The 20,592-nt window shown below is 31.5% G+C and overlaps 1 protein-coding gene across 2 annotated transcripts in view; it reads left to right on the top strand.

The window, feature by feature from the left end:
- The window catches only part of LOC149805404 (MAPK/MAK/MRK overlapping kinase-like), a 105,648-nt gene that overhangs the window by 47,168 nt on the left and 37,888 nt on the right, over positions 1-20,592 (top strand). Inside the window, exons 4-5 of one of the 2 annotated variants that reach the window (XM_089949959.1) lie at positions 6,963-7,033; positions 18,724-18,802. In XM_089949959.1, the coding sequence (XP_089806085.1) occupies positions 6,963-7,033; positions 18,724-18,802 (150 nt within the window). The remainder of the gene's footprint in view (positions 1-6,962; positions 7,034-18,723; positions 18,803-20,592) is intronic. The other variant, XM_089949961.1, reaches the window with a different exon arrangement.

Here is a 20,592-nt window from a genome sequence, read left to right on the forward strand (position 1 = left end):
TTGAACATTTATAGTGTATTTTTAAGAGTGTTAATTACCAATCATTAAGCTCAATGATTCAGTGGAACCAGATATCAGCTGATGCTACAATACTGCACTGTCAAAGTACTAAATTCAAATATGTTACCATACATAGGCATAATCATGATGAAAATAACATTTTGGGATATTTTCAGTGCACACAGGCAGAAATGTGCCTTACAGATTCACTGTAGGTACAGTCAGTCTATATGATGTACTGAATGTGAACTTTTGATCCCAGACATTCTAAAACATGGATATTTGTTCATGTGCAATATGTAACCATGTTAAGATCGGTTGTACAAAGTTAAATTCAAATAATCTGTTTGAATATTCCTTATGTAATCTTTAGAGTGTCAGTTAACAGGATTATTAGTAATAAATAATGCATAAGCAAGATGGATCAATGCCGCACTACATCAGTCATTATCTTAACCAAACTGAACATTTTGCTGTTTTCTTACATCCAAGGGTAAATATACCTGGGGAAAGTATATTTTATCCCTTAGACCTGTATTTCATTCTCGGACAGTTTAAAATTATTTAGTAGAGAACTTGAGTAGGTTCTAGTATAAAGTTTCCATCTATGTCCTCTCACTAAATACCCTATAACTATATTTATAAACAATTACTGAAGGCTATACTAGCATATATGTGTTACTCAGGAGGTTACCCCATCATAAACACATAAATTAACTGCTTGGACCCCTAATAAATAGTTTGACCAATACAAAATAGAATTTTGTCTTCATGTATTTTAAACGAAGGTCTCATTTTGACTTACAAAGATATTTTCTCTGACAAAATTTGACAAATATCCATCACTGGAGCTTGTATATGGTGTAGGAATATATACATGCTGATATCATTTAATATCATTCCAAAAAATATATATATGTGCATTTTGGCGGGAAAATTTTAATTTTTTATTTTAAAAAAATGTCAGTTACATTTTTTGAATAAAAATTAATTTTTTATTTTTAATTTCAGTCTTATATTTTCAAAGTCAATATTCATAACATATTCAAGTTTCATGTGTCTATCAATAATAATAAAGAAGTTATACCAATTTAAATTTTACTCAGATACTGAACTGACAGGACATAGAACACAATTTTACTATATATTCTCTACATTTGTTTCTCAGTACTGACCTTTCCACTGTGTGACAATCAATACAAATCATATGTTAATCTAAAATACCTTCAAAGATGAATTCACAGTGAAGTTCTTGTCAAGGTTCACCTGCATTTTTTGGAGAGGCTTAACTGTAAACAGAGCAGCATGTAAACAGAACACAGATTTCCAGTTCATCACCAAGGCCTTATTACTTACTGTGCACTGTTGCTGAAATACACATGAACAACCACACCCGTAGCTCATATTCTCAAGAATAAACAATTACCTTTAAATCCCTACCAAAAATGCATAAATCTAACTCTTCTGTCACCACCAAAATTAGAGAGGATAAAATGTTCTAAAAAGAGACTAGAACTGCATTCATTGGTACTGAACCAAACTATTAATTGGACCTAGTTCCATGTGCTCTCATGCAGGGAGCATATGAAGCAGGTAATCAGACTACTCTGCCTGATGAATGAGACTGGAAAAGTTTCTTGTAATTGTTCTCGAAATAAATATGTTGAGAATTATATGTTCTTTCTGGTTTTTACAAAAAGTATCAGACTTTCATTTAATAAAATTGAAATTTTGTACAACAACATTAAAAAGGAGTTTTTTGTTGATATCATGTGACTATTGGACATCCAATGTCATTGTTTGAGAGTTGTGAAGTCATGTGACTGTTAACGCAAATGGCGAATACCCGGTCAGGTTTCATCTAAGCCGAGTTTTATCTAGTCTGTCAGCGGATTAAAGAAATAACAATTATAATACTTGCCATTTTTTGAGAAAATAAATATTTTTCATATTGATTTCATGCAGGTATAAATCAATATAACAGTTTAAATTTGCTAGGCCCACTGGTAAACTATCTTATGGTGGCAGCAGATTCCAAATTTTTGATATGTAATTGCTGTGAACCCACACTCCATCTGAAATGTCCAGATGTGAAAAATGGGGTAGGAATATGCGGAGGAAACCTGGATTAGAAAAGTTTCAAATCTCTGAACTGAACTTTGGTGCGAAACTATTACACAGTGATGTGTAGCTTGAAGCATTGGTTTTAGATCTTAAGTAGAATGCAGGAGAAATGGGAAATTGTCATCCCTTTTATTATATATTAAGAAACGATAAGAGCCCATGTATCAATACAGGTTTGGGGACTGGTTTATTGAACTATAAAAAGACAAGTTGATTCTACATAAAATTCAGTCCTTGTTTATAGAACAATATGTTATTTTGAAGGTCTTTTGTCAAAATTTAAATCAACCCTTTTGTAAATGTCTTTAAATGATGAAATTTTTAACCAGATCATCTTAAGGAGTTTAGGTTGGTTAAAAATCTTGTCTGAGATTTTATTGGCACACATAAATTCAGGGTTAAACTTTTTTCATTACAAGATAAGATTCTAATACTTTGCATTTATTGGGTTTTTTTTCATACTGTGATGGGTAATGTTTTCTTTGTATAACATGCACATATATTTTTGTATAACATGCACACATATTGCTCTAGAATTCTTTAGAATTAAAGGTTTGAAAGGAAACAAAATAATTTATGTTCATTATGTTGTTTCCATGTAGCAACATAATGCAGGTCAGCAAAGTAAATTTAGAATTCATATTCAGTACATTGAAATGGCTTTAAATGCCAGTTTTTAGGAATATAGTCAGATTTGTTTCGTGTGACTCATTATGTGGTTTTGTACATGATCATCTTTTCCAACATATGTTTTGGAGAGTCTTGAAAGAGAAACATCTTCAGATTTTGAAAAGGCATGTTTTATAATCCAAAATGTTCCTTAATTCCATTCAGTAATGGTCATATGTTAACCTTGAAAAAATGAATTTCATCCTGGAAAAAACCTGGAAAAGACCTGGAAATTTATATTTAGAAAAGCATGGGAACCATGAGTGTATTATCTGGATATTCATATTGGACCATCCTTAATTATAAAGAAAATTGGTGAAATAAGTCAGTAAATATAGTTTGAATTTCTTCAAAACCAAATCTGATGTTGCTTCATGATTATTTTGGCCATTGAATATACAGGAGCTAAAGAGATAAGTACCCTTCATCTTTAAAAAAAGTCATTGCGATAACATTAATGATAAAATTGGAGACTTAGCTGTGACAAAGACATTTGTATATCTGTTGTTCTGGTGTTTTCTTTCTTCTTCTCCTTATCTTCATTTTAAAATTCCACTGGATATCAAATAAGAAACTAGTTCTTGTGCATTCAGTGTCTTGACAATGAGAATTGATATCATTGGTCTGTGCAGTAATCAAATAAACCATGCTGTATTTGTTGCTCAAGTGCCTCACATGACGTATCCTTTACAGATATTGTACTCTGTTACAAAACTCATAAATATCTTTTGAATATTTTAGGATTAATCAATAAGGAATAATTGTATTGTAATGTTAACAAAATAAAATTCCTGATACATACACAAAACAGTTTTTGTGGCTGACATAAATATTGTTAATTCTTCACTATATACTTTCACAACATCCAGCTATTACACTTGTCCAGATTGTTGAGCACAGCATGCTTGAGAAGAAAATGATTATTATATACATACATTTTCTATTCATGGCGGTTTCTGGCAATATGTTTATAGCAGGTCAGTGCTAACCATAAACGTAGGCTAAATGTTTTAAATGAAAAGAGAAAGCGGTATCAGAGGTTATCAACAATATTTAATGGAAATATGCACATCATTTAAACAATGTTGCATTACAAAAGTTTTGCACATGCTGTCATTAACTATTATGCATATTGTGTGCAGTTTCATAATTTAAGATGTTTTATTTTTTGGCAGTAAGCTTAATAAGGGCTTGTTGACCATCATGTCTACAATCCGCTTCATAAAAAAGTTGCCACTGTGGAAGAGAAAACCATTGGCATTGTTAATGATGTAGTTGCTTTCTAGAGGTATGTGGTATTACCAGTATGCCAGTTTGTATTTTTTCTGGTAGTAAATACCACATTACTTTTTCATTGTACCAATACTTCTGTAGTTTCCATCAATAAGGAATGTATGGAAATTCCAGAGTAATCTTGTTATGACTTTAATACCAGTAATATTAACAATGTATTTTCATTATTCATGAAAAAATAATTGAAAATACTTTTTTTACAAAGCGGTTGAATCTGTCACAAATTAATGGTGAAAATTACAAATGTAATTATATTTATAATCTTTTAATCACATGTTTGACATGTGTCATGTATGCAAATGCAGTGTCCAGATTGAATGTTGTGAAAGTTATTTGCGCTAAAACCAACTTCTGAAAACATTTTGTATTAAAACAATAAATTGAAAACCCCACATATGTGTTTGTTATTACTATCATATGTGAATGTGTTAAGCACATATATTCCTTTATAAGACTGTGAACCATAGGATGATTTTCAGGAACATAGTTATTTTCTGTCTGAATCTTGCATAAATTCTCCCGTTCATTGAATATTTTCTCATTGTTGTGTGTGAGTTTTATGTTTACTGGCATTGTTTGATAAATATCTTGCCCAAGTGTTGGCATTCTTCTCAGTGTGTATCTGACTATTAATAGTGTAGTTACTAAATTTTAAACTTCATTATCAACACTTCCTGTTTTTAATTATAGGCTCTATAATGTCAGCATGATGTCTTTTCACAGTGTCTACTATACTGTAATCTTAATCATCCCACTTTAGTTACAGTTTTTAGCTTACAACTGATATAACAGCTAACATGCTCATAGCAAATCCATCTTCTGTAAGGTACTGACCATTACATTTTTTGGTGGGGGCTGTGATTTTCCATTGAGTTGAAACATTTTCTTTTCTTTTATCTCAAGATAATTTATATTTCTTTTCCTAATAATATCGTGGAAAAAATATGGTATTATTTTGCTTTAAACAAAAGCAAGATATTTAATCCAGTTATTGACAGATAGAAATTAAACAAAATCCCAGAGCACTGAAGTGTTGGTCCCAAATATCATTGTGCTTATATCATGGTACATTTCATGGTATGTCCATGTACACATTTTTTTGTGGTTTCCTGCTCATTGCTCAGAAAGCAACCTGGCATATTGGGCTCTCATCTTTTAGCAATGATGCCAGTCCACTGTCAATTTTGGCCTTAATTATTTAAAATATAAAAAAATTATAAATTATGTCTTCTCAAAAACTGTTGGGATGAATTTGAACAAATTTGACAGAAAACATTCAGGAAGTAAGGGCTTTCAAATTGGTACAGATAATGCAAATTCACTATTAACTATGGCCATCATTGGTAAAAATAGAAAGTCTTTCAAATGATTTCATCAAATCCACTAAGCAGAATATTGACCAAATGTTGCAGAAAACATCTTTTCTTGGCACACTTTTGAGTTCTTCAAACAATTTATGTCTGCCATCAATTGCTGTCTTATTCTACTTATTCAAAAATGCTATGCAACAGAACTTGACCAAATTTGACAGAAAGCGTCCATGCTTGAGGGCCATTCATATTTATAAAAACGATTTAGATCCACAATCAAATATCTTTACCATTGTAAACAATAGAAAAACATTTACATTGCCATAAACTGCTGAACTGAATTTGACCAGCTTGGACAGAAATTGGCTTGGCATAATGGCCTTCAAGTATTTCACAAATAATTTTGATCTGCCATCAAATATGCATAAAGGTATTGTTGCGATCTCTAGGGGCTTATACTGTGTAAGAAGAAAGAGCAGTAACTAGCAAGTTTTGTATAATTGAAAATAATATATTTTCCTAAATGCAAAGTGAAAGAATTAACAATAACTTACAGAATGGTGAATGAAATCCTAAAGCAAAAAGAAATCCTAAAGTCATAAAGGTTCTCAAAATTCAAATAGTTCCAAGTAATCTGAACATGTTCCAAAGGTATTCTGACTGATGACTGTATTATACTGATCGACCAACAGTACAGAATAATATGTTATAAATCCAAATGTCCTTTAAATGAATTCCCAGTAATTTCACTTAAGCTATCAATTCATATGTCTTTTAATGTCTTGCAGTAAATCTATATAGCTATTATATATCCAAATAGTTTTTAAATGAAATAATGTTAGATCACTACAATTCCAGTGAATGATTATATTGAATTAATCAATGTATCTGCTCAATGTATCTCTTCCAAGACCAGTAGTAATAATAAGGACAATTAATTCTGCATAAAAATCATGTTATAAACTAAGCTAAACTGTAGTGGAGGAAATGCAATACTGGGGTTTAAAATGAATCATTCTGTAATTTTGAAATACTGATTGCGTGGTTTATTCTACCTAATGAGGTACTTGGTCATTCTGACCTTTTTACCAAAAGCAATGTCCTTGTTGGATTGCATGATGTTTACTTGAACTGTTACAGTAAATATACCTTGGAATTTTATGGATTACATCATACAGTGTACTCTACGCGACTTATCTTTACAGTAATATCCATTCATAGGTTATCAGCATTGAAAACAATGTCATTAATTAACCCTTACAAAACGTAATGTTATGCAAAGAATATACATAATATAAATATATCAACAGTTTTGAAAACCTTAAAGTTGTTTAACAACATAATGCAATCAACAGTAGTATAAGAAAATTAGAAAGCAATCCCCAGACCCAGATTTTTGGCCAATTGTTCATGCTTGGACCCTATTATTGTTTGTTTGTTTGTTTTTAAAGTGACATTGGATAGTGTAAAAAATTTGATAGCACTTTGAATATGTTGTATATTTTACAACATTTCTATCATTATTTAGATTCTTATCTTTTAACTGTAACAAATATTTTTTTTCAGTGACAAAAAGTCAGGATGTCTTATGCTAATTCTGGAGTTGATGGATATGAACATTTATGAATTAATAAGAGGTAAGAGTATTATTCATAAATACTGGGGGTAATTAGAAATCTGAAACACTTTGCATAAATAGCATGATTTAGAAATCTAAAACAACCTTGCATATATTGCATGATTAGTGATCTAAAACAACCTTGCATATATTGCATGATTAGAGATCTAAAACAACCTTGCAGATATTGCATGATTAGAGATCTAAAACAATCTTGCATATATTGCATGATTAGAGATCTTAAACAATCTTGCATATATTGCATGATTAGAGATCTGAAACAACCTTGCATATATTGCATGATTAGAGATCTAAAACAATCTTGCATATATTGCATGATTAGAGATCTAATACAACCTTGCATATATTGCATGATTAGAGATCTAAAACAATCTTGCATATATTGTATGATTAGAGATCTAATACAACCTTGCATATATTGCATGATTAGAGATCTAAAACAATCTTGCATATATTGTATGATTAGAGATCTAATACAACCTTGCATATATTGCATGATTAGAGATCTAAAACAACCTTGCAAATATTGTATGATTAGAGCTCTAAAACACTCTTGCATATATTGTATGATTAGAGATCTAATACAATCTTGTATATATTGCATGATTAGAACTCTAAAACAACCTTGCTTATATTGCATGATTAGAGATCTAAAACAATCTTGCATATATTGCATGATTAGAGATCTAATACAACCTTGCATATATTGCATGATTAGAGATCTAAAACAATCTTGCATATATTTCATGATTAGAGATCTAATACAACCTTGCATATATTGCATGATTAGTGATCTAAAACAATCTTGCATACATTGTATGATTAGAGATCTAATACAACCTTGCATATATTGCATGATTAGAGATCTAAAACAACCTTGCAAATATTGTATGATTAGAGATCTAAAACACTCTTGCATATATTGTATGATTAGAGATCTAATACAATTTTGCATATATTGCATGATTAGAACTCTAAAACAACATTGCATATATTGAATGATTTGAGATCTAAAACAATCTTGCATGTATTGCATAATTTGAGATCTAATACAACCTTGCATATGTTGCATGATTAGAGATCTAAAACAACTTTGCATATATTGCATGATTAGAGATCTAAAACAACTTTGCATATATTGCATGATTAGAAATCTGAAACAACTTCGCATATATTGCATGATTAGTGATCTAAAACAACCTTGCAAATATTGTATGATTAGAGATCTAAAACAATCTTGCATACATTGTATGATTAGAGATCTAATACAATCTTACATATATTGCATGATTAGAACTCTAAAACAACATTGCATAAATTGCATGATTAGAAATCTAAAACAACCTTGCATATATTGCATGATTAGAAATCTGAAACAACCTTGCATATATTGCATGATTAGTGATCTAAAACGACCTTGCATATATTGCATGAATAGAGATCTAATACAACCTTGCATATATTGTATGATTAGAAATCTTAAACAACTTTGCATATAGAGATCTAATACAACCTTGCATATATTGCGTGATTAAAGATCTAATACAATCTTGCATATATTTCATAATAGAGATCTAATACAGCCTTGCATATATTGCCTGATTAGAGATCTAATACAGCCTTCCATATATTGCATGATTAGAGATCTAAAAGAACTTTGCATATATTACATGATTAGAGATCTAAAACAACCTTGCATATATTGCATGATTAGAGATCTAATACAGTCTTGCAATATTGCATAATAGAGATCTAATACAGCCTTGCATATATTGCATGATTAGTGATCTAAAACAACCTTGCATTTATTGCATGATAGAGATCTAAAACAATTTTGGATATATTGCATAATTCAAAATCTTAAATGACTTTGCATATATTTAAGAATTTAATGTTGTTTACTCTGAGTTTGTTATCATCATGTAAGCTCAGTCATCAACTGACAGTTCATACCACGATAAACTCAGTAAAAATGACATTAAACTCTTATAATTGTAATTCTTTATAATTTTATTCATTTTTATGTATATTTAGTTTACTTTGTTAAAGGTATTTCATATCAGTTTTAGAGCCTTATTTAAACATATGATTGTTGTTGAGGGCTTCTGTTAACATAGCTATTTTTAGAATGGAATTCTCTACCATTAATGAAACATCTACATCGGCATCAAACAGCTAATTCCATCAATGGTAGATGATATAAGGTTGTGAAGATTCCACAGAATGGTCTTTCTTTTTTTCTATGTATTGGCACATGGAAGCTCAATATTCAAAGCAAAGATGTTGTTTTGTTGGACGTACAAATGGCTCTGCCTATTCATTATTGTCTAGGCTCGTGAGTAACCAATTTTTAAAAAAAATCCCTATTTGTGTTCATTAACAAGTTAGGCTACATACAGAGGTACTTAGAAATGAAATTAAGACTATCATTAAATGGTTATAGTAATGGGGGTCCAAGAGTCAAACAAAGTAAGACATCAACATCGACAGTTACAGTTGGGAAATAGGCAGAATCTATCTCTGACCCACCCCTACCCCAACTCATAACTACTGTATTCAGTTATTATGAGGCTAGTCTTTGAACCCCCCTCCTAATCCTGATATCCATTTATCTATAGTTTTAATTTAATTTGTATTAGGTATATTTGTTTTAATTTATATTTGATTTAATTTAATTTACTGTTTGTAAGTTTTACATTATTTTTATTTTTAATTTCATTACATGTCAATATAATGTAATTTTGTTTACTAGGAATTTTATATTTTCCAGAACATTTAGTTTGACCTGAATCTTTTCATAAATACCTAATAATAAAAACACTGTTTCTGTTTCTGACTTAGTTCACAACCTTGATTCAGAAAACATGGAGACAAGTAAACAACTATTTATTTTTATTTTATTCTTGAGTAAAATGATTGGTTTTATCAAGGTCATACTAGGAGTATGTGATTTATTTATATGTAAACAACTTCTATTTTGTAATTCTGGGTTTCCAGAAATTGCGCAGTGGTCAGGTTTTATACCGATGTCTATAGAGATATTTCAGAGTCAGGCTTAAAAACACTGGGACATAAAGGTGAAAGGTGTTTTTTTGTTGCGTCAGTTTGGAGTTATATGTTAATTTTTATTCAAATTATTTGGATTGTAAAAAATTAAATCTTTTTCCTGGAAATATTTGAGTGCTCATACAGAATTCCTGGTCAAGGACATTTATTTAAATTTTATTCAGAATTCAAACACCAAAATATTGTTTTCTGTAGTTCACAAAGGACTGTACACATCAGCTCAAAACTGACTACAGTATAAGTCATTGCCTTCCATTTTGGATTTTTCGTCAGGACTCGAACTTGAATTTATTAGAACATTTCATTACTAGGACTTATAAAATTTAATTCCTGGATTATTTTTGGATTTAATTCTTAAAGCCATAAGTTCTTTTTTAAAGTTTTTTTACAGTTTTTCGAGGGAAAGAAATTATTCGTTAAATTTTTAAAAACTTGTTGTTTTCACTCTTTCTTTTGTTACTATTTATTAGAGCCGAAACATGTAACATAAGAATTGTAATCAGCTATAGTGATAGACCAAGATCTAGCATACATACAAGATTATTTTTCTCCAAGTTAGATCAAATCTGGTTGAAGAACGAATTATTTATTTTCAGAACAAAATGCATTTTATTTGATTTGGTGAACATGAATTTATTCAGTTTTCAGAATATGATATAAGCCAGCCAACATTTTTATTTCATTTTAAGGCATGTAATGTGTATGCCCTGTTTCACTGTTTACATTATTTACTTTGCATATGACTCTATTGATAGCAGTTGGTATCAAATAGTTCTCCATACAGTTTATACAATACAGTTTAAACAGAAATAAATGTACCTTGGCCTGATCATATGGTTATGTTATGACCAATGGAAATCTTCACTACATTTACCAACTAATGCAATAGCAATTATTACATAATACCCCTCTTTCAAAAATCATGTCCTTAGTTTAAATACATCACACTTTACATAGCCTTACCCTACAATATATCTCAGTTTAAAGTGGCCTCATCTGTAATATGGTTTACTAAAGTGGTCTAACCTATAACATGGTTCACTAAAGAGGTCTCAGAAAAAATGACACTATTGTGAGTTAAATCCCAGATAATCTTACATGTCCTATTACATGTCCAAAAGTATAGAATGTTCCAATAGTTTTGAATGTCATGGTGCACAACAAATAGTCTTGAATGTTCTCATGTACCAAATGATGCAATCCAGAATGTCTTTAAATCCCGAGGTAAAGTGTTAGTCCAGAAGTGAATAAACACTTTGTAATTACAGTGAATAATTTAAATGAATAATTCATCTTGGACCATATATGAACAAAAATGTACATGATTCTATAAGTCGAGCTTAAAACAGGAATGAACAATTTGTTTACCATACCCCTATTTATACGTATGTTACTTTACCCACAATATAATAAAATGTTTTGGAAAACTAATGATATTAATGGAAAATGTGACAAACTCATAAGCAAGGTTATGCTTTGATCTCTAATTCTAGTGAATATATTTACAACTTAAAATTATGACAAAAGTCAAGCATGCAAAAACTACATCCACAATGCTCAGTCATGGGTAAAAATCAAGCACACAAAACAAATCTACATAACTCCTGGTTCACTAGATTGGCATCATCTATAACATGGTTCACGTTTTTTATGACTATCCTTAAATACATGTAGTTCTGTTGTGAGGAACTACTCTGATGTTTTCACACTCTGGTTAAGTTCGATGTTTGTAGTTTCTTCTTAGCTCTTTCCTAATTTACTTATTGCTTGCAAATTAAACCATTTCCTTCTCATTTATAGCAACCTTAGTACATGTAATTGAATTTTCATGAAGCTAAAGGCTAATGTATTCTTTGTTCATTTTGACCCCTAGAATTTCCTTTACCAGTAAATGAGTGCCCACATGGAAAACAACCACAGTAGTGTCTGGCCCTATTTTGCAATGTTTTTTTTTTTTTTTTTTTTTCGAGAGAGAGAGAGAGAGAAAGCAGTGTGAACAGAATAGCATGTATTCTTAGTATTCATAATAAAAGAGCTGCATTGCATTATTTATGCACTTATTTTGTTTTAAGCTTACCTTGCTGTGAACTTATGGTATGACCTTTGTCCACTGTGCCTTGTCCAGCATACTTCTGGCATTGGTCATTTGTTATTATTGTTAACTAATTCTCAAAAACTGACATACTAGTTTCGCCCAGACTTGTCACAGTGCATCCTGTCATAAAGGCCTTTTAAGTTTGTACACATGATGCAGATCTGTCTTCGGATATGGCTGCCATTACTTAAAATGGAAAAACCTATATACAACTTCTCGAAAACTACAGAACAGATTTGGATCAAAAGTAACATAAAGCATTCTGACATGAGAACCTTTCAGGTTTTACAAATGATTCCAATCTACTGTCAAAGTATGTCCAGCATTATGAAAAGTAAACCAAATCATTCTGCTGCCTTTTAAGACTTCTTGAAATGAACCCAGACCAGTTTCAGTTCAACAGAGCATCATGGCATAAATCCCTTTTCTGCCACCAAGTATGGCCACCATTGTTAAAATTACACAAACATTTAAATGACATTATCTCCAATACTGCTGAACAGAACTTTATCACATTTTACAGCCTTACATGCCATAGATCTTTTAAATTTAAAAAAAAAAATTCTGATCCAAAATCAAATTTAGCTACCATTACTGAAACTAGAAACCCTTAAAACGACGTTTTCTCAAAACCCAACAAGTAAAATTTGGTGAAACTTGATTAAAACGATTCTGTCATGAAGACCTTTTATGTCATACAAATGATGCAGATAGAATTGCTGTGTCAAGTCCACTCAATTGTAGACTGCTGCATGACAAGTTATATTCAGCTTTTTAATTTGATTATAATTCTTAGTATATACAATACAAAACTGCAACTCATACTGCATGCCTTTCCGAAGAGACTGGTGTGCCACCATTGGCACACATGCCATAGACTGCTAACACATGCAGTGGACCAAGAGATATGGTTGGCATTACTATAAAATGAAAAACATTTAAAACGACATCTACTCAAAAACCACTTAATAGAATTTTATCAGATTTGACAGCAAACACCTGGTATACAGATTTGTATAGTTGATGCTGGTCCACCATTAAGTATGGTCACTGACACTAAACAAGAAGAAGCCTTCAAACAAATCCTAAACTGCTGAATTGAATGTGACCATTTCTGACAAAAAGCATCTTAGCACAAAGATTTGTGTAAATGATGCAAATGCCCAATCAGATATTTCCACAGTTACTGAAACTATAAAACCTTTAAAGAACACCTCCTACTACTGAATAGAATTTGATTTATCTATAGCCTATCATGCTGAAAAATGTTGTTAAACCCAAAACAGCAACAGCAAAACAGTATTTTCTGATACTGATAAATTCGTACAAATTTGCTGGGAAAAAATCCTGCTTTTTTTGAGAATGTAATGTGATAATCAGACTATGGAATGTGGAATGATGTTTTCCATTGGATTCAGAATAAAGCAAACATAAATATTGTACCAATGAAAACACTGCTATATTAGCTGATAAAAGGAGTGATGGAATATATGCCTTTTTTTTTTCTTCTAGCTAAATACTATATATATTATATATGTAAAGTAAAAGAGGATATGCCTATATTAGATGGGCTAAAAGTTTTTCTTAAAGATCATTGTAATTTGGACAAATATATTGCAATCAAATCTGACAAGAAAGAAGCATTTACCGGTTGGCTGATTCAGGAACAGTGTAAACCAATATGCCACCTTAACTAAGAAAGAAATGTTATAATTCAAATGCATGTTTAATTGCATCATGTCATAGTGTATATTGTATTTGTAATGAGGCTATAAACCAAAGAAAATTGATTTATTTATTTTGGTCAGATTTGATGGTTAACAGAAACAAAAGACTATAATAGCACAAAGTCTATGTCACCTAAGTGCTGCATATTTTGCACATAAAAAACAAATTGTATATTGTATACCAGTATGTATGTTATTGCATGTGTGTTTGGGTGGGTATTTTTTTCTTTGTGTACACTACATTTATTGTCTCTAGATTATGTTTTTTTGTAAGATGACCTTGAGATGCTGTTCCTTGACCCAGTGGTCAACTGTTCCAGGGATTAAAATAATTAATTTGCTGAAAAATGCTGACAAACTCAATGAATCCACACAAAATACCCCCAAGACAATTTAGGAATACCATTATGTGGACTCAGTCAAAAGGGAAAATTCACTTTTTATCATCAAGTTTAATTCCACCATTGCTGAATATAATTTGGCAATACATTTTAAGTTTGATGCTTTGATAACAACTTTTTTCAATAGAAATGTTTGCCACCTTTCCAGGTTTGATTTTTAATTCCATAGTGACATATAACTATACCATTCATGTACTCTTAGTATGTATGCTAACACTTCCTGTTCATTATGGTGTTTACATTGCCAGTTATATTCTGAAATAAGTTTGATACAGTAAATTAAGTAGATACTGAGAAGATACATTTGACTAAATCATGCAGAGGAAATGAGAGCTACATTAATTTTCCAGTGACACATAGAGGCATCTAATCCTGGTTAGCCAGGATGGGTATCAAACTTGTGACCAGTGGATTACAATTCTGATGCTCTGCCAACTAAGGTACTGCATCTACTGTTAAGTTATAACAAACTAATTTAAAGTAGCCCTCTGTAACCTGGCATCTTCTGTAGATCAAATCTCAGTATACAGGTCACCTTTATACAACATCCACAGTTATAATGTTCGGTTTAGGAAAGTTTTACTGTGTATGAGTAGCATTTGTATTTTATACCATTTTTATGCTAACCTTTGACATCCAAAATTAAATCCAGCATCAAAATGAACTGAGGATTGTATGGTAAATAAATGTTGCACCAAAATAAAGCTGATATTGCCAATAAACTGAATATTGAGTGTACTAAAATTTTGTACATTTTGTTTTCTTTCCTTTAATTTATAGTAGTATTATGATTCTCTGCTCTAATTAACCTTGCCAACCCCAAAAATGAAAAGCATACAAAAACCTACTTTTTTCCTGATGGGTAAATTTTGCAATATCTTGTTGACATAAGTTTTCAGGCATTGTAAACAATTGGTCATCACTATGTGACTAATTCATGCAAATAAAAAATTGTTTATAATTCACAGCAAAATAATTTCATGACTGTGATCCTTCTATGTTATCAGCAAAAATAAATAACATGCAGGGAATTTTGTTTTGAAGTAATAAACACCATCCATGCTTTATTACAGCAAATTACAGTTAACAATTCATTTAAACCCTACTTTGCACTTCACCCCAAAGGGACTAGTGTAACTTCTAAGGTTTTATTTAAACCTCAGATGGGGTCCCCAAGTGGCCAAGTGGTCTACAGTGCTCACCATTTCTAATCACTGCCATCTCACCTCTGTCTGCATGGGTTCAAGTCATGGATTAGGCTAATGTAGTTTTGTGAGAAAGCTTTCCAGTAGCTTCTTGTAGGTCAGTGGTTCTTTCTGGGTTTTCCTGGGTTCTTCCTCCACCTGTTATACTGGCCACCATGTATAGCGAACAACAACAACTTTAACAAACCTCAGATGCTGTACCTGCATTCACTCTTTGATCAGTGCTGTAAAATCTAGATTATAATTGTATAGATTTATTATTTTTGTGAAGGCGAGCTAATGTACTTACCTTTTCCTTTTGGCAGAAGCAAAATAATGTATGACCCCCTCCAACATTTACACCTATAAAAGCACATACATATTTATAAACCCACTGCATCTCAACCATTCATTCATTTTGGTTCCAGGCAACATTTTGGAATGGGTATCATAATATCAACTAGGTACTCCCAAGGTAGGGAGGGGGGCTAACTTTGTACATTTAGATTAAGTTTTATTTTTGGCTCAGTTGGTTTTTACCTTGTATCCTAGCTGTACAACTATTTTTTTTAACCCACTTATCCATGACAAATAACTTAAGAAAAGTGACTTGGCCTGAAAAGTTTCTTACTAATCCCATTAATGTCCTGAATATGTAAGCACTGGTAGTAGTACGTATTTTCTCCAACACTGACACCACTCCAGGACACCATCTCTTTCTTATTATTGGAAATTTGGTTTAAAAAATTCAGTATAATGAAAGTTAATAAGAAAAATGAGAAATCATTTAGTATATAAATTTAGATTTATGACTTATTACCTACAGTTATACATCAACTGTAGTTTGGTTATCAGAATAACCTGAAGACACAACTAAGCGTAAGCTGAAACAGATACATCAGGCTTACGTTTTCATTAACTATTTCAAATATATATACTTCTCAGGTGTTTGCCTTCAGTCAGTGAATGTTCTGCCAAATTTCACTTTAGGGTCTTTATGGCAGAAAGCTGTTGCAACTTTTGGACAGAATTTTATGTCCCTTTTCAATTAACTTCCTATCTTTGTCTTTTCTTGAGATGTTGTTTGTATTGATCAGGCTTGAAAGAGGTGGATTTCACACATTCCACATCATCATTTAGAGGAGCCAGACATTTGAAAGCCAATATTCCATTGGTTTCCCATCAACATTTCTTCCGTTTAAGGTGCTGTGGAGCAAATTTTTAAGTGTGTAGGACCCTTTGTGATGCACATTGTTAATGGCTCTGTTTCCACTCTGCCCTTGTTGTTTGCAAGTTTGCTACCTTGCCTAAATATTGAAGGAAGGATTTAATTTTTCTATTATACTTTGCCCCAGTGTGTATATAAATACAGGTATATATACATAGGTACATAAAAAGCCACAAGGTGTGCATGCGCTAGGTAAGATTGTTACAAATTACCTACATCATAACAGCTTACCTGCTGATATTCACAGTTCAAAAATGTAATTGATCTTCTACACCCCACAGGGTCAGATATGTACGTGAAGGTTCTAACCAGAAATTACTCTCTGATATATGTGATTATATAAAATTATCAGTATACAGGTGTATGTATTACTTTACAGTGACATCTTGCTTGTTTTAGTCAGATTTGTGCTATGAATATAAGCCACATGATCCCAAGGGTTATCAGGGCAGACATCTTTTGCAGAACACAATCTGGAACACACCTATTTAGACTTCAGAGTGAATCCAAGGTTCCCATAAAGAAATTTGACCTGAGTAGGATAGTCTGTAGTGCATTGAGGAAACAAAAATCAGTATGCCAATCATTATTTTTTTCAGACATTACAAAATGCTAATGGAAAATGTGAATTCACTGAAACTTCAACGTACTGAAATTTCAATAAACGGAAACCCCACCCTGAAATTGAATTAATTTTGTCTGGTCCCAACTTTTTATTCATGTTTTAATTTAAATGGACTTTTAAGTCAGCAAACAAAATCCCTTTATTGTGAATTCTGAAATAAATTTTTAGTCCCAACATGTTAATATTTTCATTACAATCAACATTGTAAAACTGAGATTCAATCTGGTATTTGGACAGCCAGTGGTCTTTAAATAGCTTAATGCAATGCAGAATAAAATAAAATCCAAGATATAAAAAGAACACATTCAGATTCATTAAAATCCTTGTTATCAAAATAGCTGTTTTAAAATTTGTACTGACTTATGATATTTTGTTAAATCATACTTTTATTTTTTTTCTTTTTGTAAGAGTATATGCCTGTTCATGTCTTTTTGGTGAAAATAGGTCATTACATTAATAAAACCTTAAAATTATTATCTTAATTTTGTATTGAGGACTTTCATGGAAGTCGGAAATCATATTAAAGCAAGTATGATTCTACAAGTATATTAACATCAATTAGAACAATAATTTTAACATTACATAAATTCATTAGGAGAGTCTTTGGAGATTTTAGTTGCTTGAGACTCTCGTTTGTTTATTCTGTTTATTTCTGTCTTAAAATTCATGTTTGCAAGAAATGTGACATAACAAAAGAAGAGAGAGGACTTGTTTTAGCTATTAAATGTTGTGGAACTTCTATTTTTATTTTATGGCTGTGATAAGTTTAGTCAGACCTAAATCGCAGAGTTGTTTTTACAGCCTCTATAAATATTTTTGAGGGATACATTTGTAATTTAAGAATATTCTATTTGTAGGTATTGTTTTCTGTTTTTCTTCACAAATACTTGTAATGCCATACTTTACAAGACATTTTTGGTGAAGTCTTGATATACATTCTGCTTTTTCTGTTACTGTCATCAGGTTCAAACAGACTGACCACAAGTTCTAAATATATAGACAGAAAATGCCCAAAAAAGAATTTTTGTTCATGATCACAGGTTGTTAAACTGACTCTTTCCTTTGAATTCCAGTATCAGTCACTTGATATTGTTTCCAAATGGTGTCATGTATTTTAAACTTTGCATTATGGATAGATAAGTTATAGACAAATACAGGGAAGATTATAGCTACCTAAATGTTTTAGCTATTTGTGTTGATTTCCTTTGTGAGAGCCTCTTAAAGCATAAGAATTCATTAATTTACAATAAAAGCAAGGATTTTTCATTAAATTTGTGTGGTTACAAGCAGTTCTTGAATGGTTTAAGATAAAGACATCAGTTTGAAATTAAATTTGCTTGAAATTAATTGACTCTTTTGTAGGAAAGAGACATTATCTTCCTGAGCGAAAAGTGAAAAATTACATGTATCAACTGTTGAAATCAGTTGAGCACATGCATAGGTAAGATTTGTCCTATGCACTCGACACAAAACTCTTCATCATGGCACAAGGTAGAGAAGAGCTATTTTCTTTGCATGTTTAGACTTAATCTAGAACGAAGCACCATATTTAAATATCCAGTTCACAAAGTCAAGCTGATAGTTGCTGATGTTTGATATCTAGAATGTGGTCCTGAGGTAAATGTCTTCCTCACAACCAGTTCCTCAAAGGCAGCTTTAATAAATTTGGACATGAGGGAGGTTGGAAAAATAAGAATTTAAAGGTTGAAAATTTAGTTCATTTATATACTTACTTTTTCAAATTGTGGAGTTAAAAGATTTATGAAATATATATTCTTCATTGGGTTTATCAATACTGAATTTACTGTTTATTACCTACATGTTTTTTGAATAAGTGGGAATCACCTTATCCTGCTTGTATATACATGCTATGTGTACATGTGTGCATGCATATTGTGTACATATCACACAAGAGATTTTAAACTTTGCAATATGATTGTGCTCTACTCCCATGATTCAGTACTAGGGTGGGAAACTTTGCAATATGATTGTGCTCCACTCCCATGATTCAGAGCTGGGGTGGGACACATCTCTTTAACTGTTTCATATCGAGACTTCCAAATTTGAGATAATGATTGGGATGGTGCACAGATGTTCACATTGGTTTTGGAATTTTGAACCACTCTCACATTGTGGAGTTGGGATTGGAGATACATTCATAAATGTGTTAATACGGGTGAGTCTGATAGCTGAGAAAAGCATAAGGAATAGTGCTGCTTTGCTGTTGACATGTGTAGTAGTTTCAGTTATTCATTCATGATCTTTAGCATCTCTAATGAGATCAATATATTTAATGTTTCTTTAGCCTTTGAGGTACTGTCTTGTCCATGTTTATTGTTGAAACATGCATGTGACTTTTTTTCTCATTTAAGCTTTTATTTAGCCTTATTATACTGATAATTGTTCAAGTTTGGATATTTTTAAATTCAAAATTGATATTACAATAAATCAATATGTGTGTAATTATCTCCATTATAAGGACAAACTATCTCACTGCCCACACAAATCTGTCACAGGCATGTTGCAGATGTTTGCTTGAGTAACTGCATCTCTTTTTGCATTATAATTTAGTTCACACATACAGTCATTAATTTCTTCATGCCTTTCAGTTGTAATTAGCTTTTGTCAAGTAAGATTGAATACAAAATATCCTTCATGTTCTTATTACAATTTTGCAAAAAATTTGTACTTAAAGAATCATCTACTCCAAACATGTTTGGCAATATCAACATGGGATTTTCACTAAATGACTTATACTGTCTAGCTGGTCCTAAGCGATAATGGTGCCATTCTCATGTCCAGTAGGGCCAAAATGTAAATCGACTTGAAAATCTTGTTATTGCTACTCCACCTGAGTGGTAAGTCATATTGACTTGGGGTTTTCATCAGAAGACTTCATATGTATAGTTGGTTCTAAAAATTGTGCGAGTCTGATATCCAATTAGGTCACTGTGGCAGCCATCTTGAAAATCTTATTGCTCTTCCTCTGAAATGGAAGGTCAAACTGACATGGGATTTTCACCCAAAAAACAATTTCTGATGTCTAGTTGATCATAAACAAAAATAGTGCCACTCTTACATCAAATATGGCCAACACAGTGGCCCTATTGAAATTCATGTTATTGCTACTCCTTCTTAATGGATGGTCATATTAACATGGGGTTGTTATTGCTACTCCTTCTTAATGGATGGTCATATTAACATGGGGTTGTTATTGCTACTCCTTCTTAA

Source organism: Sinohyriopsis cumingii, chromosome 2 (assembly GCF_028554795.1).
Source record: "Sinohyriopsis cumingii isolate HCF-2022 chromosome 2, ASM2855479v2, whole genome shotgun sequence".
NCBI lineage: Eukaryota > Metazoa > Mollusca > Bivalvia > Unionida > Unionidae > Sinohyriopsis > Sinohyriopsis cumingii.